At 30.6% G+C, this 27844-nt stretch overlaps 1 protein-coding gene across 1 annotated transcript; it reads left to right on the top strand.

The window, feature by feature from the left end:
- The first annotated feature begins 31 nt into the window (after nt 1–31).
- On the top strand, nt 32–27315 carry LOC113556718 (tyrosine kinase receptor Cad96Ca). Its single transcript, XM_026961838.1, has 7 exons — nt 32–396; nt 11854–12101; nt 16928–17641; nt 18495–18744; nt 18935–19087; nt 19665–19843; nt 25940–27315. Exons 1-7 carry the CDS (start codon nt 327–329, stop codon nt 26447–26449), a joined length of 2124 nt encoding a protein of 707 aa, XP_026817639.1. The 5' UTR covers nt 32–326; the 3' UTR covers nt 26450–27315.
- The last annotated feature ends 529 nt before the right edge of the window (nt 27316–27844 follow it).

Genomic DNA, 27844 nt, shown 5'->3' with positions numbered 1-27844 from the left:
ACGACGCGGCGTGCACTCGGTGTGCGGCGGTGTTCAGTGCTTAGTAGTCCGCGATGCGCGCGCGGTAGTCGACATCTGTCCGTTGGAAATCGCGTTAAAATTTTGTGCGCGAGTGTCAAGTGTTTGTGACAGTTTTTGTTAGACGTTTTTCGGTTATTGCCGCCGTAACTATAAGTTCGGTTCACGAGACGCCGACGCGTCGGCGGCGGGCCGTTTTCGACTGCGTTTTCAACGGTCGTCGCCGTTATTGTGATAATGTGCCGGCCGACATCGACGACGACGGCGGTGACGCACCAGCTACGGACGAGTTCGGCGGGCCGAGCGCGATGAAGTCCACCTCGTGGATCCCGGCCGCGGCCGTCATCGTTCTGATCGCCCTATGCGCCCCTCAGCCAGGTTAGTTATAATAATATTAATTCTCACCCTCCCCCCCAAAATCAATGTATCTATATAATATTATCATAGTGTAAACTTAAGTCACGTCGACCTCCCGCTAGTTATAGATTTGGTGATGGTTCGTAAAGTTCACGCCACCGAAAATATAATATTTTCCGTGACTACCACTTGTTATAACATACTATGATACCTACATAGGTAATTGTTGCATGATATATGTTATGAATAAACATGGCAGGGACACATTAGGTTAAAAGATTTACTTTCCGATGATATTGCCGAGACGTTCAGTTGGGTATTGAAAATTTCGTTAAAAATAGGATAGGATTGCTTGACTACCGCATTTCCCTGCTGTAGCTTTATAATACAATATAATACATAACGATAAGACAAAACACCGCAACTCGCCTTGTACTCCGCAATATCACATGATTACTGCTAGATACCCCCAAAAAGCTAGAAATAAATTCCCGTATATTACTACTCCTATGAAGAAAAGTGACTTTGAGTTTCGACAAGTCACGCGCACAAACATGTCGGTACGCACACAATGACTGCGATAGGACGCCGAAGGTTGAGCAGATACCTATGTATAGTATATGGGATACTCCGAAAGCATGTCTTCTGCGAAGATCTTCCCGCGGAGCAATATGCTATCGACACGATAGATCATATTTTTATAATGTACGCCGTGGTTTTCGAATACTGCAAGGTATTAGGCTATTTAAGTATTATTGTTGTGCTTATTAAACCCGGCGGTTGGTGAGGTCAAGGCGATGGCTATGGGTGTTCATATTTTTCATTCCACTATTTTCTAGAAATCACATTTTGTCTACTCGTCTATTGTTATATAGACTTTGCGGTTTACGTAACGCGTAGACTAGCCTCGTACTCGTTACACGATCGCAATAAACTGTGTTATTCAAAGTTCCAACACATACCTACCGTACTACACATATATAGATGCTCAAAAATCAGATGATTTAACTGATACTTTACTTGGACTATTGTATTAAATCAGGAATTTCCTCCGAACGTCGTCGGACGGAAAGAGATTTTACGATTTATCACAATCGCACGAATCACTCAGGGATGTATATTTAAAGAATGATTAAGATCCCCACCTCACTATGTTTTTTTATGAAGTAATATTTTATTTAGAAAAGGTTTAAAAGTATAATATTGTTGTTGTATTTATAGAAAAATAGTTTTATTTACATTTCTTATAATATTATAATACATATTATTATTATTTTATAAATTACATATATTAATATTTATATGTATCAAATACCTATTTTATACTTGTATTATATTATACATATGCATAATCAAATAATCACCATCCGCTAATTTCGCTATTTATTGTTAACTTGGGTCCATACGATGATAGATGATAGTTATAATTATGATAGCTAATATCATGATTATTATACATAGCAAAGATGGCCAATTTTAATAAACTTGTGATCGACCTCTGAGTTTTTCTAGATGGTAGATATCGATAAAAAAAAAGTTCTCAATTTTATCTACATGTGTGTTACACATTTTTATTTCATTTATTTAGACTATTTATAAGTAATAATAACGTTTTATTTCATAGTTATACAAAACATATATTTTAATATATTTGATTACAAATTATTACTTTTAACTTATTATTATTTGTTTACTGAAAAAAAAAGTCTAGAAGAGACGAAGAGTCGCGATTAACTTGAACTCATGTAGTTATCAACATATTGATCAACCGGAGCCCATTAACAGGAGATCCATTTAAAAAGGAACTTTCCCAACACTGATCACTCCTGATATGAAGTTTAAAAAGACTGTCACTAAGATGGCCATATCATAGTTAATGTCATAACGTCGTGATAGAAGAGCTATCATACTATCAAACGTGCACAGGACTTAAACCTCATCTAAAATAATTTTGTCTTACACCAATACATTTTTTTATGGAATTATTTAAATTCCTATTTCTTGTAAACAGTTTCATGCTTTATTTCTACTGATTTTCCCCAATGTACAAAAGTTATGTACTGAAATAACTATAATATTATTATAGTAATTAGAAAAATACCTATATTATATTTTACATTTTTACATAATATTCCAACCGGATTCACCGCAAACTGTGTTCTGATTTCTGCATTCTCGAATGTCTAGGTCCGGACATTACTTAGTATGAAAGAATTCCGTTTTGAGAAAAAATACCTATTTTCAACTATGAATTTTAGTAGTGATCAATCAATAAGACGATAAAAGCAAAGAAAGTCACATATGCTACCGTAAATTCGTTTAATATAACCATAGAAGTATATAAAAGTATAGAATATGTAGGTTTTAATAATTATATTATACATAGTTTTAATCTACGAGTATATGTATATAATTATGATATATTAATGTTTTTATCCGATAAGTATCGAGAATCATCCATACTAAAATGATTATTTTTGGCTAGTTTTTTATGTAGGTACTTATAATGCGACATAATTAAATTACTTTTAAATAATAGTCATTAGTCACTAATATGACTTACTGTGGTTTCCAATATCGAAAAGAAATATACCCTATTAAAAACTTATATTGGACAATTTCTATAAATTATAAGTATACATCACGAATACAATTTCTTTTTATTTAAAGTCTGTATTTTAAATTAGCGTTTCCAAAATATTTTCGGTCAAGTTTCAAAACTCAAGCGGAAAAAATTAGCGCACGATTCGCAGATCACTTACTGTTCATATCATTTAGATCAGATTTCAAAAACAGTCGTAAAACTCGTAAAACCGATCGTAATTTATACGGACCTAACTAATAATATATAATTAATATTAATCAGCCACCATTTACGTTTTATTCGAAAGTAAACGAATATGCTATTATGGTAATAGGCACTGATTTGTATTAGCCATGCACAAATATCATACTACCTATAATTCCACATTTCATCAATTTTATTTACTAAATTAATTTTATCGTATTAAATATAAATAACATTACAATGATAATTTATTGTTGTTATTATTTTTTTTTTTTTTAATAACGATGTTATTTGTATAGAAAAAATTAAATGTAAAAGTTGATTTTCCTACAGTTAAATCCTTTCTCTTTTTGTCCACTCTAACGCTAAAAAAAGAGTATAAAAATATGATTTGTTTCTAATTCGGAGTATAATATATATATATAACGCACAATGAAGAAAACCGGTCATAATGTTTTTACACATTACTATTTGGACCGTATAGCTCTACCGCTGTTAAACCATTTCAACGAAAGCATTTGGCTATGGATCAGCTATTATACTTACTGTACATTAAAATTTATAACAAATTTATAATTATTACTAGCACAAGATTTACGCCACGCATATTCTGTCCCTTCTCGTTCGAACAAACATGATATTATGATTGTATGCACATTGCACACATGTAAAAGCAAAACACAACCGTTCGATATTAAAATATTTCTGCCAAACCGTAAATAAAGAATGCATTATAGACGGCGTCACGATAATATTACTTATAAATCATAATATTATTATTATATTATGGCGTTTTCAATAAGTACCTATACAATATTATATTATTTTATAATAAGTATACCTATAATGATTAGCTAATGCGTTGGCCGTATGTATCCAAAATCTGCAGTTTAACTCATCATCCAATAATATACGTAGTTAAATTATACCGTCCAACAACACTGTATGATATGAAAATTTACGTGATCCAACGTTCGAGGTCAAAATATTTTAACAAGATACCTATATTATTATTATTATAATATAAATTAATATTACTTACAATATTTTAAAAGTTAAAAATTAATGATGGAAAAAAATATTACCTAACCATAACGCATCCGGGTTACCAACTCGTGGTAGATTTCCGTCAAATGTATACATAGGTATAAAATATACCATCAGATTATGTCGATGCGAGTACAACAACATGTGCGTTGTCAAGGTGAACGTGCGCCTGTAAGTTGAGAGTCCAGTGTATGTATAATATAATAATATAATAATATAATTTTATAATGTTATACAATCTTCAGCGGACCACTTGGCATTGCGGATCTATTGGTGGGAGTGTGGAGGGGTGTAAGTGCTAATATGAAGGGTTATTGCTTTCGAACTAATCGCATTATTTAGCTGTCGAAGGATAATACGTAGGTAAGAACGTCGTTTCGAATTCAAACGTCATAATACAAACTTACACAATATTTGTCTGCCGGGATATGAAGTGTATATGTGTGTGTGTGTGTTATTGACAACCGTGATTGTTACGTGTTCACTGTGTAGGAACGACGGGTGAGCTGAAAAAATATTTCGCACGCCGATTGCAAATATGTCGCATGTACACTGTTATAATGAATATTATGTACCATGTTTACGGTGTGTGCGGAGTTAGGGGGAAATGTAGCACCGGGACAAGAAAACTCTGTTGAGCGAGACGTATTAAATTGCATTGTATGACGGGAGAAGTTTTAGATTTTCTCAATTTTTGACAATGACTTATTCCTTGGATTACCTAAGACGTTGTATTGGCTGGATATTTGTTAATGGATTTTTTTGGTCGACTTTACATTTTTAGTTCTTATGTTCTTTCATTCCTCAGTTAAAATGTTAAATGAACGTTTTTAAAATGCATTATTTGTTAACCAGTGCATTGGTGACTCATATGTGAGTGCAGTTAAGATAAAAAAGAAAAAAAATACCAAGTATCTACTTACTCAAATAATTTATTTGTACGTGATCTTAGATTAAAAATTTGTCAAGGCGGTATACTTAATATTGTTATACATTTTTTAAAATTAGCAAAAGGTATACCAATATAATATATAAATCTTAACCTTGAATCTTTATAAAATTCAAAATTGGTTCGATGAAAAATTAAATTACTTAAGATATAAATATAGTTTGTCACGTTTTTCAAATTATTAGTTAAAATATATGGTTAAATTTGTTCATGCAATTTTGTCTCGAAAATTTGTCTGAGGTTGAGGAGTATATTGATACGGTATCAATATGTTATACATTTTAAAAATCCATAATATATTAAATGGAATTCGATTTAAAATTAAACTTGTTTTATAATTCTTAATTGGAGTTATAGATAAAAGTATCATTTAATATGTACAAAAAAAATGTATCGTCGACTTAACTTTGATACCCGTTTACTTGTCACTTCGTTATTTCCCGTTCTCGATCATCGGTATCAGCACAAAGCTGCCATCGTGCTATTATTATATTACTATAATAGTAAGACATACGTGCATTGCTTAATTAACGAACTAAGGCAACATACTGTATGTACTATATATGTATAGTTGCCGTGACCGATGCAGGGTTGTAACCGCATATTCTGCTACTGCAGTTCTCGGCAGGTATATTATTATTGGCTGCGATGATATTTTATAGGTCGTATATTATAGGCATGTGCCCGATGTGCCGAGAACATAATATGAGTATACAGTTTAATACGACGCGTTTCACGCCGGTTTCGAGGAATGATGAAACGATCGTAAAATAACATTTCCGCCGTAGACAATATCCATCGTTTATGCGTATGTATGCGCATTGTCTCTTGTTAGAAATGCACTTTGTTTACGAAGAATTTACGATGTCATTCATCTCAAACGACCACGCGCTTACCTTTGAGACGTAGACGACGTGTCGATATGATATTATGAATATCGAGACTACAGTGTACTTGAGCTGAGTAAATCATAATTATAATAATACTACAGAAACGAGACCGTATTAAATAGAAAATGCAATAAAATTAAAAATACTTACTCCGATACTTTTTGTTATATAGCATTTTTTATTATATATATATTTTATCGACTAAATCGCAAGGAGTAACAGAGAATTTTTACATTTTATTACTTTGAACAAAAACGCGATTAATAAGCCGACCGACACAAACATATTTTATTACATTATCAAAATATCACGTTTAATCCAAAATTTAACTATTTGACGGCATAATTATTTATTATTACAATACATCATGATTATGTATGCATTAAAATTATAATTTAACGTACAACAATGTAACTTGTTTTTTCGGACATAATAATATCACCCGATTCCCCTTGGGAAACAATTTATACACACATAATACATGTCGAGAGTTTCACGTCATCGTCAGGTCGTTTTCTCAATGTATAATCGTCAAAATAATAGATTTACAATATACATAACATAGTTCCTGTTTACTCGAATAAACGTTACGGATTAAGGTGAACACGAGGTAAATATATTAAGTTATATTATGATTGAGACGTATGGATTACCAAGGAAGTCGGAGAAAAAATTATGTTCTATATGAATCAAGGGCAAAAACTTGGTGAGTGCTTTAATATTATAATATTAGTTCTTTAGTAGTGAGGTATGGAATAACATTTATTTTTAAATGGTTAATAATTATGATTAGTATATTATTATCATTACTTATAGTAACGACACAGGGTCACATTCATTAAAGTGATTAGTCATAATGATATCCTCAAACAAAGAATAAGGGTGAGAGTGAATATGTATCGATTTCCCGAGAAAATAGAGTTATTTTCATCACTTATTTAGTTGATTTACAGGTTTGCTGTCATTCAAACCTTTCACCATACGCTGAAACACCAGCTTACTGCAGTATAATATTCTAACACTATCAATTACCGCAACAATAAATATAATTAAAATGTATGTTGTAATTGAATACTATATTATTATAAATCGTCAAAACGATTTCATAATGTATTTATTAATTACATGAATAATTATTTAAAAAACCCATCGGTATGTAATAATAAAACAACAGTAACGATTGCAATTGTAATATATCGAAAAGTAATTAAGAATGTATTCTAAATTCGTCTATTTTACCCAATTATCTCGCACAAAATAAATTAAACCATGACGTGAGACTGCGAGAGCACTACATTCTATACACTTTAAGCAATATTTTTAGACAAATATTCTGCTTCCAATTATTAAATAAAAAATGTCATCAAACAGATATAAAAACCAAAAATACCACTCAAAAAAACATTAATTTAAAAATTGATTTTTTTTATAAAATTATCACTTGTTATGATATTAATATTTAAACTACCTATAAAAGAACTTAGTATTTTTAAAAACTGACTTAGATAATTTGTATTGAATTATTTTTATAATTGTATCTATCAGTATTTTCTTAACTTATGCGTACATAAAGTACTCAAGTAATGCGCGTATTTCAAAATAGGTTCACTGCATTTACATACGTATATATTAGTTTCGGCACAGATGATCTATGTTTATTAATCGTGTTATAAATGGTACGTATCATTTCGTTCTAGTCTGTATATAGCATATCTATGTATGAATCTTTTCCACTCTTTATTTGTTACACGAATTTTGTGATTCCAAAAAACATCCTTGAAATTAAGCTGACGGCCTATTTATACCTCTTATGGAAACGAAATGTCCATCGATATTCTCTATCATCGGACATCGTGTCTGACCGGACTATGACCGTCAAGAACGTTGTGTGATGATTGTTGTTAATTATTATTAAACGACCTGTACGCGTAGGTATTCGTACTATACCGACTTTATAAAAACAGTTAACTTGTTTAATAGGTATAATTAATTTAGCTTATTGTAAACAGCTGATTCCGATTAGAACCAGAGAAGTAATAAAAACATATTGTACATGGATGTTTGTGCTAAGAGACGGCGTATTACTAAAATTAATTTTCCTCCTGATCAATCGAAAAATATTATAACGTGGTACATTATAAAGTAGTTGCTGCTGCCTATAAATACAAAAATAAATATATGATGAAATCGGATATTTTGATAGAAGATTAAAATAATTGTAAATCCGTATAATTATCATATACCTACTATCATTGTCCTCATAGTCGGTAAGCGAAGCTCGTCGTGTATAAATTTATTAATTAACTATTATTATATATATTTTATTACCTATACAAAATAACATATTATATTGTTGCATGTCGGGTGAATGTTAATTATTTTTCGAATGATTTACCGTTTCCGGATATATAAAAACAGAATGGAGATCGATTGCCGAAGCCTCTTATATCATAATAGTCGAGTGCCATCATACTTGAGTTTTTCTTAGACAGACAAATTAATTTTTTTTAATTTTCATATACACTTTAATGGTATATCATATATAATATAACAAATATTATTATTTTATCACTGTGATTATTATTTAACGCCCGTCATTGGCGCGTTTTCAATTCCGCAATGTTGTATATACGTATACAGTGCAGTAAAATATTATATTATACACGCACAGCTATTATTCGTGTCACCACGCATTGTTCTCTCCGCTCACGGCTCAAAGCAGTTGGGTCACGGTAAAATTTCCCGAAACGAAACACTATGCAGCGCGTACACAGTTATGACACCATCTGTAATGGTGTATGGGACATTTTAAAACAATTTTTTTTTTTACGTAATTTATGGACGAACTCGCATTTCTCGCCGATCTTGGTTTACAATGTGTGCCATGTCCAGCGATATTAATAATTTATATATTATATAGTTAATATAATTTCGTATCCAGGATATACATAGATTGCTGACCAGCTAAGAGCTAGCGAAGAGGCATTAAAAGTCTATTAGGTTAAAATAATAAACGATTCTCCGCTGTAACCACTGAAAATTTCCGGCATTGTTAAATATCCTAATATTTTTACTTTGACACGTTGTTATTATTTTATAACGTGTATTGTACGGGTAGTACTTCTCTTTTCATCATAATTCGTGTATTATAAGCGTATTTTACTTCCGACAAATTCGTCACTATATTATAGTATGATATATCCAGAGGATTTATGGATTTGATAATAATTGTTACACTTAAATTACATTAAAATATATATCAGATACACCATGTATAGTCATATATAGAGTCGAGGAAGAAACGGCAATCGCACAAACTGAGAACATAATGTTATTATTATTGGCCGATGGTAATATATAATGTGAAAGTAACTCGCAATATGCGTTTCCCAATCAGAAAGCATAGCATGGGCCTTATATATATATGTAGTGTGTGTGTGTGTGTGTGTGTGCAAGTGTGATGAGTCCGTGAATGTGTTCTCTAACTAAGTATATTATAAGTATGCGTTTACCGTTCTATACATGTTATGCTAATTGCTAACATACGTGTGTGACCATTATCATTTTCATTATTAATTAAAATGCTAAAAAAAATTGAACAATAATTCGTTAAAGATTTTTTTTTATTGCGTCCAAGGTTATTGTGAATACAGACTACACCGCGATAACACTTTAAACTTGAAAATAACACTCGCGAAATTATTAATAATAATGGGATTGTATAATATAATATAATCTGAAAATCTGTAATGACCAACATTGATTTATCGCCTCTGTCGCGCAACGCCAACAATAATAATTTATACCATTATCGCACATAGACAAAAATGTCAATTATTATTTACCACTATTCCATTGAAAACGTGTATTTTGTTATGCAGTCACATGGAAATCCTTCGTTATACGTTGTCCGCAATTTATAGTTGAAACACAGTTGGAAAAGTAAATAACTCTATCTCTAGAAATTTCTTCAGTGACTCATAATTGACATAACACTCACACGCATTTCAACTTATGTATATTTATATATTACGTTTGTCTAAAACTATAATGGGACATCATCTATGTAAATAAGGCATACATCTGACTTAACAAATACAAAAGAGTTAGGTGCACATTATTGTAACAATTATTATTTTATTGATTGTCCGTCTGATGTAAAAAAATGTTTAAATTTTAAACTCATCGTTTATTGAGTTTAGACTAACGATGAGAAAGCTATACGTACGTGGATTCTTGGTACCTGAATATATTGAAATTGAAATTCTACATCGTGACGTGACTGCGCAAATTTAAAAGTAATATACGTATGATAATATAAAAATCGGTAGGTACTTACCTAACAACAATAATAGTAGACTACTAAACTCATAGAGATGAAATTGATCCAGAAAAAATGACATGCACACATAGATTATAGCACATGTAATTGAAATCACAAAAGCTTTTCATGTGTCATACTCAAAATATTTTCTATGAATCTTTTAAATATAATATATTTATATATTTCAAAATCACCAATAACCTCAGTAGTTGAGGCATGTATATAAAAAAAAAATAGTAATAAAAATAATAGTAAAACGACAAAAACCGCTGTAACCAAATTGACTCTCGTGAAAATTAGGATAGTCCCCCCAATAACAATGTAATATTCATCATAATACAATGTAATACAACTGCAACCACAGCATAACATCACAATATATAATATATTATTGTGATGTATGAATATTGAAAATTGATTTCCATCGACGCGGCCGTCCGGCTATTATTCGATCATGATGCCCCTCATCACAGACGATTAGAGAAAAAGAAAAAAATAACTTTATATACACCACACCACACTCCTTTCCGAGCTACACGTATTATGTATTAAAGTTTCCGACAATGTCGTTGTTTTTTTTTTCACTAAAAATTACACCGTGATTGCCCCGCACTATGCATTCACGTTGTTCGAAAATATACTATGAGTAAATTGAAGCGGAGCGGAACGAGCGTCACACAAACTGCCCATGTACCGTTTTTTACGTTTTTTTTTTTTTTGTTTTTTTTTCCAACGATCACTATTATTATTCCGTCGTTTCGTCGTCGCATTTTCATCCGACAGCTTCGTCTTCGTGCGGTGCAACGAAAGCGTATATAATCTGCGCTTGACTACATATAGCTGCAGCTACGACACCATTACTGTGCGAGAAAATACTACAACCAGGGATACGTTGTTTTTTCCATAAATGGAAATTATTGTAAACGAGAAAACACCAAGTGACCTATCACGGGCGAAAGGTCGTTTGTTCTAAAATTAAGTGCTATTTCAATTGATACATCATATTCAAATATAAAAATTGTTCAAACATTTCTTTATTGTTATTTGTTGATTAGGTATTAATTATTGACGATAGTGATAAAAATCAAAACTGTGAAAAAAATTTAACCATAAACCATTACACTAATAATATCTATATTATATTAAATATATTCCAAGTAATCTACTTTATCGGCCTTCGCGATGTTTCCTAAACTCCATATTGATTTTGTTTATACAAAACCGCACATGCTTGGGAATATGAATTTAAAAAATATATTTCACGGGCTGTTAAAATAATTACATGACGCTAATAACACAATGTGTACAAACACCTTGTCTATCGGCTGATCGGGATACTTATTTTAAAAAACTATATTAAAAATAAAAATAACGTATAATATATAAAATGCTCGTGACACAATTTTTTGAAAAATACATTTTTTCCTGATACTATAATTTATTAAATGATTTTATTTTCATACCATTTGTTACATTGCAGGACTTGGTGATTTGACCGGAAGTCCTCCGACCATATGGGTAGATCGGAATTGGGTAGTCGACTCCACAGCACCCGTCGGCACGGTGGTGGCCCGGGTTCGCGTGTCCGACGTTGGCAACGAGACGGTCCTGGTGTACGGGCTGGAACACTCGACGGGCTTCAACATCGTCCAAGAGAACGAGGATCCGTTGCCATTCACAATCGACGAAAACGGAAGAGTCACCACAAACACGTCTCTGACGAACAAGGTACAATATTATACCATTACCGTCATTAAAAATAAAATCATTATTCAAAGTGCATACAGTCATAGTTAGTATCATTATAATAGAATCGTACGTCTACATCATCTATCATTACTTCTAATCGCAATGTAGTACTTACCTATATATTATAATTTTGATCCGAAATCTTTGGAGGAGAATTTTTTTCTTGCGCTAGCACAATAACCCGCAGTGAACTCACTTATAAGACAGTGTTTTGTACCAACATCAAAACAAACTTATCGCACCTATCTACTATTACGTGTACCCATATGACATATTGCGTGTACCCGGTACCGCAAATGTGCATATAGGAATTATAATAACGGCAAATTTATACATAATATTGTATTATAATGTACCAAACAAACTACGTTGTTATTATATACTATGCGTATCGCGATTCGCGACTATTATTATTAACAATTCGACACGTCCAATCGCGGGTAGACAATTATATAGACGTATAACATAATATTATGCAGATAATAACTATTACTCATTTTTCGTAAGCTTATTGTGTACTAGAAAATTACCTATTTTATCATAGGAAGAAGGGATATATCAATTTCAGATAAATAATAAAAAAACAAATAATCATATGGCCGGAACACGTGTAATAATGGAAATACAACTGTGGTGATATAATAATAAGATCACACGATGATAACAGTATAAAGATATACACGAATAATGAAACTAATTAAAAATCGTACGATGAAAAGACGCCGAAATAAGAAATGGAATTCAACAACAATAATAATTATACGTTAAGTTGTATGCTATACATACTTAAATTTTTAGTCTGAGAGTAAAGAAAATAAAAAAAACGTACTGATTATACATTTATATAGTTATGTCTGAGAAACAAACTACAATAATCAAATTCTAATCGAAATATGTTAACGAAAACAATTTGTCTATAGTTCTCGATACCTAACCAATAATAGAAAGAAAGTATATTATTGTGATCGCGCTGGATGCAGTTCGAAAAATAATAGTTTTGAACTACTTCTATTTTATATTAGATGAAATATGAAAATCATACAAGTATTATGGAATTTGCTGAATTCGATTTAGCTGTCTGTACGAGAATCATATGTTAGCAAAAAATTGACTACAATAGTATCTTTATTTGAGAAAATACAAATTGAAAACTTAAAACTAAACAGTTAATGTTATGGCAGTAAAATATAGACTAAGCTGAGTTGAGACGACGTACAATTCTATGCAAATTGATTAAGATGATTATGCCTATAGGAAATTTGATGGTAAGACAATTGAAATATGAAATGACTATTAGTATTATACATTGAAAGTGATAAAAGAGGTATGCCAGGAGCATTTAGAGAGTAATCAAGAAGATGCATATAAATGAAAGAGAAATTGACTTAAATTCGATCAAAAGAAAAAGTACAACTTATGGGGGATTGAATTATACTGAGGATGTTAGATTTTTTTTAATAAGAAAGTTGTATCAATATCGATTATAAAAATATATTTACTCGTGTAGGTAATAGTTAATAACTAAAAATATTTCATCTACTATACTTTATAATATACAGTTAGATTTCTATGTTAAATTATTAAAATATATGGCTATAAATTTCCTTATTTGTGTAATTATTGTACCATTTAACCAATTTTCGAATTTATATTACCGTATGTTACGCCTAGTTAATAATTATTATTTTGCGAGCAATCGACATATAATAGTAATAATACATAACGTGTATTTGTATTATTCCAATTTTCCGTCGACATCTTCATCAAATTTACGAACAGAATACGCCACTTAACCAATTAGTCTTAGTTTTAAATTTACTATAATTTATGTCTAAATTAATCGAAAGGGTTTGTAATCGTCGTTTCGATACTCTGATTACGTGTATATCAGTCTCAAACATGTACGACGTACCTATTTATAGTCCCACGTTAAATGATTCATATTCACATAATAATGGTACCGAGTCTAACGTGCTATCATAATAGGAACCTACCTAAACATTCTTGATTTTATAACATGGATTATATTATATTATATTGATGAAACACAATGGACTATCCGCTATCAGATTGTCTTTTAGCCCGTACCGTTTCAACATAGACTGATGAGAACGAAAAACGTTCAATATAAAAAAAAAACCGTGATATAATGCAATATTTTACAGTACGTGCGATGTATACACAATAAATTATAATAACAATAGATCTGTTTTCCGGAGTACGACACTCGGTATATCGGTCTTTAGCAGTAAATATTGTAACTAAGTGATAATTTTTACTTGTCTTAGTGAAATTTTAATTTACTTATATCATAGAATATTATATATTTTTTTTAGTTTGTCTAGTTTTCTATAACTATACATTTAATAATATATGTAACCGATCACAAATTTATACTTTTCATCGTTAATGATATTTGATTCTATTTTATTTCCACGATTTCTCGGTCCTCAAATTCAATACATGCTGCGTAAAGATGTAATAATATGTTTAGTTCTACAAAGTTTGGATTTTCTTTTTAAAAAATTCAAGTAATTTAATTGTTTCATCAACTTTAGAAAAAAAATATTTGTGATCCAAATAACTATCTTGGCAAATCTTTGTTTTTTTATTATTATTAAAAATCAAATATAAATTACTACACATATGTGTATAACAATTTTCTCTTATCGATTACCTACCTTCTATAATCATAAAACTTGTAATTTGTAAAAATAGAGTTAATATTAATATTTTAAATAGTTATATGTTATGCTAAAGCTTGTGATTATAAAATACTTAAAGCCTATTTAGTAGATAGGAATGCTAATTGAAATATATAATTTAAATTATTTAGACAATATTTATTTAGATAATATTATACCTAAAATATATATATATATATATAAAACAAAAAGTATACTGCAGATAACATTACCTTAACTAATGTATTATAAAAACAAATACAATCAACGAATGTATCAACGTAGGTATACCCATTCAAATAATGAATAAAGTGATTCAATATAAAAAAGCTTAATAATCTATACGTTCAAAATGTTTAACATTTTACAAATTTTTATTTCAAGATAATAATTTTAGATTTATTTAACTATAAAAGTTTAATCAAAAAAAAAGTTTTGATCATTTTATCGGTTAGTTTATGTAAAAGCTTAATAATCTTTTAAATGAACTTAAGAGTATAAGATACTTTTGATATTGATTAATATTTTTCTTTGTTGTATTATTTCATAATTACAATAATGTGAACAATAATTTTATCAAATGGCATATCATCTTGGCGAATCAACAAATTTTTTTTAGTTCACTTTCTGACCTGATTATTTGGATCTCGCTAAATGATATTTTGGAAAATTATCATAATTATTTCTAAATAATATTTAAAACCTTAACCATTAAAAATTACAAACTATAACTCTAGCAATAATTTATAGTTTTTAACTTTTGGTATGCCAACGCCAATACCTCTATTAAATATGTTTATTTTAATTTATTTTACCCATTAATATAGTAATTGTTATACATATTAGTATTTGTATTGGTATTTGCTAACTTAGTTCATAAAATATCTGTTTAGTTCTGTCGTAACTTATAATCGTACATTATATTTAAATATATATTACATAATAATTAATATATTTCTATTTAAATTTAAATTTAATTAATTAATTAATAATAATTATTATAAACATAAAATATTAGCTACTTAAATATAATTCGTCCATTAATGACTTATAATCTACATTCTACGTAATAGACCTAAATCATATAATTATTTCCCACGTCGAATCAAATAACTGTCATTGAATATTTTCCTTCCTATTGAAGACCAATTATTAAAAAATATATCTATCATCTCGTTCATTTTTCAGGACACTGTGTTCCGTTGATTAAATAATGAATTTATTCATCATAAAACGGCGTTTCGAAGTAAACTGGAGTACGCCCTAATTAGCATCCTTAATTAGTTAATTATTAACTAGGTTATTAACGCACAAGACTTGAATAATTTACTTTGATTTAACATAACCCTAAAATAACTTAGTATATGTATACGTTATAGTATAATAATAGTAGGACTAATATGTGCTAGGTACCATGTAATATATGATAACCTAAACTTATACGAAAGCCAAAAGTGGAACACAGTGTTTCTCTGCGGCGTGTACCTATAATGTATAATATGTAACTACGCATTATTGTTACAACAAGTGTGCCTGTTATTGTCGTTATTGTATTGATGTATAAATTAGTGTTTTACTGCAACTATGGTCTTCAACTACATATTTTGATTTTGTGATCGAAAAGTTAAAAAATAATTTCATTATTAGCGTTGCCCCGAGTTTACTTTGAAAACACCATAAATATAATAGCGTAGTAATATAATAATAATAATAATATTTAATAAAACTACAAATAACTATCTATTCTAAACCCGTGTCGAGGACATAGCGAAAAAATTCCTTGCTAAACGGATAATCAAAGTATATAATGTATGATTGATCGGGGTTTAAAGTTACCTATAACGATGGTATCTTTAATGTAAATAACCACATGTATAATAATTAACTAAAATGCTTAAATGGTGAATTTTAAATTACACAAACAGTTATTGAAAATATAATTTATTAAATATAATTAATTATCATATTTAAAATAAAGTCTTGTATTATAACAATTTATCTTTATTATAGCTAACAATTATCATCGTAGGTTTTGATTTTGTAAATTTTAATGTACATATTATTATAGTTTAACTAAAATTCATTCTTATTAATTAATATATATATTCGTTTGTTTTACAGGAAGGAAAAAATATTTACCTATATGTGACAATCAACGATGGTCACTTAACATCCAAGACACAGGTATGGGCAAAAGTGGAAGGGCCCGGTGGTGGCGATAACAGGAATAAGCTAAATGGCGGAGGACTTCCGCCAAACTTCTTTTCATCGCAGTTCCGACCACCACCCCCACCATCGATCCCAATCAACGGGGCCGGAGGCAATTTTCAGGGCGTTGTGTTTACGCCCCCTAACAAACTTCCACCACCCGGACCGGCCAGGACGACGCCTCCCAGGCCACCGAATAAAGTTCCTACGGTGAAGCCAACGACAACCACAGTTATTGCTACGCAAAAGACAGTCGCCACTGATACACCCATCGCCGAGGCCTCCACATCACCGACGACAGCCGGTAGCATAGTCAGCTCGACCGTGGTAACCGACCCAGATGGAAACCATATACCATTTATCTTCACCAACACAGAGCCTGAATCCAGCACCATTAATACCACGGCTGCTACTACCACTCTATCCAGCGAGACAAGAAACGTGACAGAAATAGCACTCACCCCTCCCACAGTGACCACCCAGCAACCAATTCAAAATAACTTAGTGTTGGCCTTAGTACCAATTGTGATCGCTACCGTATTTCTGACCACAGCCGGCGTTCTCGCTTGTTTGTTTCGAAAAAGGCTGTTTTCCTCCAAAGTCAAGTCTAAAAAAGTCAATTCAATCGTGAGTGTAATAATACGAGTAATGTGTACTTGCATGACGATAAAATATTATTATGACGCAATACTTGTTCAACATTCAGCCCAAAATAATTAAATCTAATTCTACGTATATAATATAATATGACGCCCATATTAAGAGGACGTTCTACCCGCATGTGTTGTTTCTATCTTACTAACGTACATCATAGCAAATTTGTATTCAGCGGAATATATTTTGTGATGTTAGCTTTAATATTATAGTAAATTTACCTATTATCAAAATTAAAGGTAAGAATATTATCTAGAAAATTTTATATGTTTTTATTGATATTATCATTTTCTAGACAATATTCTTACCTTTGAATTTGATAATAGGTAAATTTACTCTAAAATTAGCTTTAAAATTTGCTATGATGTACGATAGTAAGACAAAAATAACACACGCGGGTATAACATCCTATTAAATTTACTAAGTCAACAAATTTCAGTTTAATTTTCAAATTTATAAGATGCCTTTAATATACCTTTATATTCATAACTATTACCATGCAGTAAAAAAAAAAACTTAATTTTTTCAAATTTTGAAAGCTAAATAAGCTACTGTAAATTTCAAGTCGCGGCATTCTTCTCATTTAAATTTTTACTCTAAGAAACTTGTGGATATAACTCTTTTTAGATAAGACCTATTTAATTTATCCTAAAAGCTAACCTATAATAAGTCTAGTTTCAGTTATTATGTATTAGAAAAGGTATATATAATGTGTGTATACTGTATAATATAAAGTTTTAAACAGTATCACGTAATTACTAATCACGTTGATATCTAATTATATAATATCATATACCTACTTATTCTCTTATACTTTTTTCCGCAGGGAAAAAAGAAGAGCTTTAGATCGGACGATCCGATGGTCATGCACCACTGGAGCGGACCACGGGCTTTCACCAGGTACGAGAGCTGGGGCTCGGATCCATCGACCCATGGACAGTACACTGGTGGCAAGGAATCAGCGATCAAAGAAGTCGACCCGTGGGAGATACCCAGACACCACGTGCGGGTGTGCTCAATACTGGGCGAAGGAAGTTTTGGCCAAGTCTGGAAGTGCGAGGCGTACAACGTCATGGGTAAGAGATACGCATTCGCCCGCGGCTATTACGCGTTAAATGACAACCATAAAATAATAATAATAATAATAATAGTTATTAAAAATATTGTTATCGACTACAACGATCATGATGATATCATCTCGACTTGCGGTAAAAATGTTAAACACGATTAATACATATTATAATGCGTACGCGTATATTGTTTTAGGGTTCAAGGGCAACATGGTAGTCGCAGTAAAGACGCTCAAGGACAACGCGGGCGAACGAGAACGACTCGACCTGGTACAGGAACTGCAGGTGATGAAATCGCTGGAGCCGCATCCACACGTCGTAAAACTTTTGGGATGTTGTTCAGAGAGAGGTACATATATATTAAAATCTAATATGTTTTAGTAACAAAAAGCTTTTTATAAAAAAATCATATTATCATGATAATTTTCGTTTAAATATTTATTGTATAAACAGTCTTTTGTAAAAATGTTTTTTAAAAGTTAATAAGTTTAATAAGTTTTTTATAACATTATTTCTAAAAATGTAATGTAATGTATTGGAATAGGTACTGTTTCATAAATCTGCAATATATTAATATTATTATTATTATATCGTTGTATCGGATATCAGTAAAAAATAATCCATTTTTAATAATAAAAACTCAATATTGCATGTGGCATGTTCTCAAACAATAAATGATTAGGTATTTGATAAAATTCGTTGATCCTCCTCCCCTTTTTTTCATTATTATTTTTTTACCTACACCCATATGGCCATATAGGTATACACACTTGTGCATAACGAAAAATGATGACATATTTACATCTATATAATGTTTAATAGTATTAATAATAATATACGTACTCACAAAATTATGGTTCAACGATGATATTTCAAATTTAAAACGTATCTACATTTTTAATTTTTTGGTTTTGTTTCCGCCGCAGACCCCTTGTTCGTCGTCATGGAGTACGCGAAATTGGGCAAACTCCAGAGCGTGTTGCGGAACTCTCGAGGCATAAACTACTACACGAATACTCATGGGCCGAGTTCGTTGACGTCGCACGAACTCATTATGTTCTGCTATCAGATCGCCAAAGGAATGGACTTCTTGTCGTCTAAAGGGGTACGTTGAACTTACTGCCTACATACCTATAATATTAGATATGTTATATTGTATATTATACAATGCATAGACGATTGCACACTGCAATGTTAACGAATACGTTTCGCGCTCCGTAAATTGTTATAATATTATTATGATGCTATTGTAATTGGTGCACGAAGCGTTCAGTTCGTAAGCGCGTAGGAAATCCAAAGACGATATAATTATAGTGTACTTACAGGAAATTGAAATTCCTACATAAGTCGCAAATCCGTAAATAATAATGTAGGTATTTACATATATTTTGTATTGTTTTTAAATATTATGAATCTTTTTAATGTTATCCCTAATACGCATATAAACGATCAAAAATAAGTTGACTTTTTTTTTCAATGACAAATATTATTTTTAGGTTATTAGTTATAACTATTATTGAGTGTTTGTCAATGAATAAAATTCCGATAAAAAGATATGACGTAGGTACTGCTTTTTATAGCTATTGTTTTTTTTTTTTTTTGACATAGATCTGAACAATAATTTAATACTTAATAATAATTATCCAACAAATAAATAAGTAATCTTCTAAATAACAATAACGATTAACAGACAATATAAATAATTTAAAATATTTACTTGATTTTTGTATATTAATATTTAATTTTGATGAATAATAATAATAATATATCATTAATAATTTTAGAACACAAGTTTTTATATTTTCGATTATTTTTATTGCACAATCAAATTCATACTTAATTAAAAATGTTCCTAGTTCATTAAATATTCATCCCTAGTTAAATTAATAGTATAAAAGAATGATAATATACCTATTACCTATACTAACTTACCAAGAATAATAAAGTAATAACCATTAACTTCCGTAATTTCAATTTAATTATCATGTTGCAATGTCAATATAAACGAGTTTGGTAACTCAGGAAACGTTAAACGATTTTACATAATGTTAAAATGCTCAAAACATATTTTACATATTTTTACAATCTTACAATATTAAATATGGTATTTCATACAAATAAACTTACAAAAATATTAAATTCTAAATTCATAAGTGTATTGTCAAGAATGCAATATTTACTATAACAACATTCTTGAGTTACTAAATAAAATAAATGATACAGTGTGATGGAAAATAAAAATAAATACCAAATAATCTTATAATTTTAGTACACCTTTTAAAAACTTTTTACTGCAAAAAAAAACGACCAACGGATGTATTTTATATTTATTATATATTTGTGTGGTATACAAATCTACCCATAGACAATTAATGATAATTGATTAATATTAATTATCATATTATGGTTGAGTCAGCTGGTCGGTTTCACTAATTTTCCGTTAAATTATACGCGAATAATAATTTAGACTTTCGAACTAGTCCTCTAATTTTTAATACATCACTTTAAAAAATATAACACGTTGATTAATAATTTCACATTCCAGCAAATTACATTAGATTTACATCATCAGTATAATACTCATAAGTCATAATAATAATAATAATAATAATAATATATTCCCAGGAACCGTGAGATAATAATTTAATAATTTGACCAAAAACTCAGTTTTGAATGAAATAAACATATGTGACCTTGAATGTACGCGTATAATTACAAAAATAAAATATATATATTTACTGTTTACTTGTTATATAGAAATAACGAGTAAATGCAATATTATTAAAGTGGCTCTCGACTCTGTTATAATCACTTTAATAATCTTTATATAATAATAAATGATGAATACAATCCTGAAAAACAATTTTTAAATTATTCACTGAGATTCCAATATTTAACTTTAATGAAAATGTATATTGTTCAACAAGAAGTTATGTTGTATTAAATTGCATTTTAATGATAATATTTTTTTCTATTGGTATCCCCGTGTACATTCAAGTAGGTAATCATTTCTCGTTTATGTTTTAGAGAAAATAATAAAGCAAAAATTAGTATTCCTTAGTACAAAAAATCGTTCTGACTGCGATAGAAATAATGAATAAACGAAAAACGTTAAATATATATGTATATTATATGATTATATATATTCAGTATTACTATTTATTGTTATGCGGTATAGACAGGTACATTTTAACTACAATTATTTCTATATACATCTATAATATACAGTAGGCTACAGTTGGTAGATATAATACTATTACTGTAGTATGGAATGTCGATCATTGACCGTCGCTAATATTATTACTATTTTTGTAGTTTCGATTCAGATAGCGAAATATTTCTGAAAAACACGCCCGCGATTGTGCAGTTTCGTTTTAGTGCGAAATCATTCGGGGGCACCGAGGGCAATAGCCGGTAAAATCGAACCATGCGGTGACGCGACTAATAACATTAAATTATTTCATTAAGGCGGATTCCCACTCGGCGGAACTCCAAAACATTGTGTAAAAATAAAACCGCGATCCTACCTAAAATCAACGATGTATTAGTTAACCCACGACGATGATGTACGACAAAACCAATAAATCAAACAGGACTTTTTCCTGGATAAATAATAACTATAGGTTTACTAGTTGCACTGTAACCGTCGTCCTAGATCCCACTAAGACCATAACAACAACAATAATAACAAAATATTCAAAACACATTCATACACATTTATGTTTTGGCACGACGGGTCTTGCGAGTATATTTTTTAATATTCGAATCGATTTTAAACCAACTATCACGATTAACAAAGTATCTACATGAATCATGAATTGTTCATAATGATATGTAATAGTATCGAAATTCCACAATTTGTTGGTTTGTAATTTATTCATTAGAAAAAAAATCAACCATTAATATTAGTGTCTCACAGAATCATGGAATATTGAATAACGTAAAATATGATCCCATATAAATCTAGCATTAAATCATGATCTAAAACAATACATCTATTATAATATATTAATATTTATCCACTGTAGTATTTTTTAAATAGGTACACTAAAAGTTTCTAATTTTTTTTTGAAAAAATATGATACGTACTAAGTAACGTAACAGATCATAAGCACATAATAATAATATAATATTAGGTTTTGCCATTTGTATTTTTCGACAAAAGGCTTTTTTTGTTATGAAAAACAACCACTTGTTAGTTGTTACACATCACTCGCTCGTGTAAGAATAATACGTCAACTCCATCATGCTGAAATCTATCGAAAGCGTTACAATAATTTTTCAAGCAACATAGTGTAGTATGTTTGTTTTAAAAAAACTCTACATGATAAATTTATATTATATAATATTTCAAATACGTAGTGTATATAGTATAGCAACACGTACCTATTATACAAACACAATACCACCCAACAAAAAACGACTCATGTGCGTGTGGTTCCGGCACAGTAGTAGGCGACAGCCGAGGTGTGATAGACTGGTGTTAGTGGGTGGATAGCGGTGGACAGACAGACAAAAAAAGTTATTGCAACGATTCGCGAAATCGTATTTTCCACGCGTTCAAAGACCCTGACGCGATTTTGTGTATGTGCAAAATATATAATGCTCGACGACAACATACAATAACGAGTGCTCGACAAACTGCAGTACTTATTATTTATTCATACAAACGATTACGCAGAATTTATAATAGCGCCTTATACAATAGTGCACTGAAATAAATTTTAAATGGTGGGGTAAGATATTTCTAAATATACGCCCACTATAAAAATAAATTATATCGTGACAAATGTCAAGTAAGAAAATTAACATATAATATACACAATATACCAGTGGCGTAACTGTAAATTTAGGTCTCCGGGGCAGTATCAAGTGTTGGCCCCCCATATATTTATATTACCAAAATTAAAAAAATTAAAACAGTCATTACTTGTTATAAATATAGTTTATTTATGTTATATGTAGAAAACTATAAAGTAGCTATTCAACGTTTATTTTTCTAGCTTCCATCTCAGAAATATTTTTATTAGATTTTTAGTGTCCATTTGTCTGTTTTTTTATAATATGATAGGTATGTTTTGAACTTTTCTAAGTACTTTTAGAATTTCTAACAATACCTGTCTCGTGAATTTTAAAATTAAATTCAAATGTTTGTATATCATTTTAGATTCTGAACGGAATAAGGAATTTATTGATTTTACAATGATGTATGTTTTTTTTATTTTTGTATGTCATCACGTTTTAGAATAGAAATAATACTTTGATTTTTTACTTCAGCCCCTTTTTGAAAAAGAAAATTAATCTAGTTGATATTTTTTTTTGGGGGGGAGGGGGTGTCAAAAAAATGTTCAGGAATTTTCAAATATTTTGAATTTTAAAGCTTTTTGATTTTTCTAAATTTTTTTTTTGAAATGCCGATAAAAAAATTTTGGCTTTCCAAAAAATCTTTAAAATTTAATACAAGGTTTATTATGAGTTGCACTTATCTTAGTAAAAAAAAAAAAATCAAAAAACGTTAGTTATAATTTTTTTTTATAAGCATTTTAAGTTCAAATGTTAACGACATATGTCAAAATCGCAAAAATTAGCAAGAAATTTTGAAGTTGAAAATTCATAACATTTTTGTGATTTATACCTAAGGTTAAAAAACCCAATACAATATTTTCCATAAGTTTTCCTTCAAATAACTGTAAAAAAAAAACTCCAGCTTCAATATAGAAAACATAAATAACAATATATTACAATTTAAATATAGGTAATAATATAATATATCCTACTAATTATACTAGACTGACAAATCATCTCCGTTCAGAATCGTTTTTCGTATACAATGATACCTGTCATTGCATTCAAATAGTGACCTACTCACCATCTCTACTATACACTATACAGCAGAGCAATACCCATTTTCCCACGCTTTTTTATAATACAAATTGTACTTACAAGAGTCGAAGGCCCCGCCGGGGCCCTCCAAGTCTAGGGCCCCGGAGCATTGCCGTGTCTTACCATCCCATAGTTACGTTACTGCAATATACTCATTGTAGTAATTTTAACTAGCAATGAAGTTTATAAATATAATGATTTTAATAGAAATAAAAAAATTGTTTTTTAATATGTATAACAGTTTGACTTAAATGAGTTGAAAAATATATTCCAGCATTGTATATAATATTTAGTTAAGTATAACAGCATCCCACGAAAATCGCTATAGTCATATTGGTATTGGTCAAGCTATTCAAAGACAATGGTTCCCATAAATTAAAAACATTACAACGATTTTGACTGTGAGACTGATTCGTATAATTCCGAACAATTTATTCTATTTTAAAGCACTCGATGTTTTTAGTCAACCTAAAATACCTTTTATGATACACCCGAGTGTTAATTGTTTTTTTCCATACAAACTTTGAAATTTATTAATATTGGTGAGATGGAATAGAAAATCTACTTAACGTTTTTTGATTCCTCCTGTAAAAACTTTTTGTCCCACAAATAAATAATATTTTACATGGTTTTTGATATTTTCTTATAGCAGGCGAACATAAAAATCATACAAAACTTATAACATAGATGTCCACAATAAAATATAAATATAACGTATTCCCTTTAAAGGCTTTAAATCCCAGCATTCGCCAAACGCTAGATAAGTTTTTACTACCTACACTATCAAATCATTTGCATATTATAACGTGATATTATGAACACTTCGAATCATCCTACGTTTTATTATAAGTAAATTTTAATGGTTATAGACTTTACTTGGCACCACGACCTATCTGCGCCTGCACTACTTAGAAGCGCCCGTATACCTGTTATCAGTGGTGATTTTGATAGGGGAGATGGAGGCACCTGTCCTCCATTTGAGATTCGATCAATGTTTTTTAGTAAAAACGTAGTAATTTATGGAAATCATTACCAGCAAATATTATTTAAAAGCGTTTCAAATAAATTACAACAAAAAAGAATAAAACGTGAGTAGTGTCGGATGGTAAACGGAAAGAGGATGAAAAAAAAGTTGTAGTTTTTGCATATGTGTCGTTGCGGGGTACTAAATTCATTTCCGCCAATTGCATTTTTTTCTAAACCACTGTTGCCTCACATTAATAATACATATTATATACTTCACGTATTATAAATTTATATAAGTAGTGATAGTAGAGTACGTACGCATTAATAACACACGTATATACGTTGTTCGCAGATCATACACAGAGACCTGGCAGCCCGGAACATACTGGTGACGGAAGACCGAGCGTGTAAGATCTCCGACTTCGGATTCGCTCGGGACGTGGCCAGCAGCCGTGTGTACGAGCGCAAGTCCGAGGGCCGGCTACCCATCCGGTGGATGGCGCCCGAGTCGCTGTTCGACAACCTGTACTCGGCCAAGTCGGACGTCTGGTCGTTCGGCGTACTTATGTGGGAAATCGTGACGCTCGGCTCAACGCCGTACCCGGGAGTGGCCGCGGCGGACGTCATGAAGCGCATCCGTGACGGTTATCGGCTGGACAAACCGCAACACTGCCGGCGCGAGGTATACAACATCATGTTCTACTGCTGGGACAAGTGTCCGGACGACCGGCCCGACTTCGCCGAGCTCATGGGACTGCTCGACAAGCTGCTGGTCGACGAAACCGACTACATACAGCTGGACAGGTTCCCGGACAACGCGTACTACAACATCACCACATGCATAAGTGGCGAGCGCCTGTGACAAGTCTCCACCGCCGTCGCCCCCGACGCCACTTCCGCCCGGAAGAAAAACCGGCAGCGACGACGATGTGATTCCGTTCGACCGTGTCGTTTCCGTTAATTATAATATTATATTATCACTCGTCTATGAGTATCACGTATGTCGCACGTCTAAAAAAATAATAATATTAAAAAACTTTTGCAATAGGTATACCGGTATACGGCACGACAGAAATATTTATTACGAATTGCCGTCATCCGGCCTACCCGGTATATATTTATAATACAACAATAAAACTGCGTGAGATCTCGCTTTATACGCGAGTGTATCAGTTGTATAATATTATTATTGTATGTTATTTTTCTTATTTTTTATTGTCTATAAAAAAATATTATTAGCGCTTATTGTATATACATATATATTAAGAATTTAAAAACTTTGTCGACGTCGTTTGTTTAGTTTACGCGATGTACCGTCCCTTCTCATATTGCTCATGTTATAGCACAAAAACGATGTTTGGATAGATTGAAACGAATGCCTATTTATCTTCAAACACGAATATACAATGAATATTTGTATTTCGTTGTTTTTTTTTTTAAAAAGAAAGAGAAAATCGCTAGTCTTTTTTTTTTAATTTTCGTGCTTACTATTGCGACTATACGTAATACCTCATATTATTCATATATATATATTTATGTCATGTTTTCCAAACAGTATTTAATATATATAATATAGGTATTATTTTACGAATGTTATACTATTCTGTGCGAATAGTACACAATCATGTATGTTATTGTTATGGTATTATACTGATATAGTACCAAAAATATATTTATGCATAATAATGTATCCATAAATTATAATATAATATAGTTGCAAGTTCTCGATTTTATGTTTTTTTTTTTTTTTTTAATGATTATTAATTATTATATTGTTATTTTTATTTTATGCTGACATATTGACTTTGCATTTCCGATGACTGACAATAGTATACCAATAAGATTAGTGAAATCGAATCAACTAAATTAAGTCAAGTGTTACTATATCTACAAATATTTTAACCAATCAAATAGTATACAGTACCAAACACAAATTTTTTCTGTTATGTAATAGAAACACATATACACAAAAACGTAATATAGTGTCAACGTGTCTTTGAAAAAATTCCGTATTTCCGTTCGTTTCTTCCCGTCAATTGTATTCCTACTCTCAAATAATAAGTATACCTACTATTTGGTCGCGTTTAATATTTTAGTATAAAATATTAAAAACATTAACATTCTGTGCGTGACTTTTTTTCATAATAAATTAATCGTTTGTAACTTAAAACTCGTGACGCCATTTTAAATTTTAAATTTAAAGTAAAACAAAAAAAAACACAACTTAATATTATCGTAATAGACAAGTTATGGCAAG

The sequence above is a fragment of the Rhopalosiphum maidis genome, chromosome 4, assembly GCF_003676215.2.
Source record: "Rhopalosiphum maidis isolate BTI-1 chromosome 4, ASM367621v3, whole genome shotgun sequence".
NCBI lineage: Eukaryota > Metazoa > Arthropoda > Insecta > Hemiptera > Aphididae > Rhopalosiphum > Rhopalosiphum maidis.
This window is presented reverse-complemented; position numbering and strand designations above follow the sequence as displayed.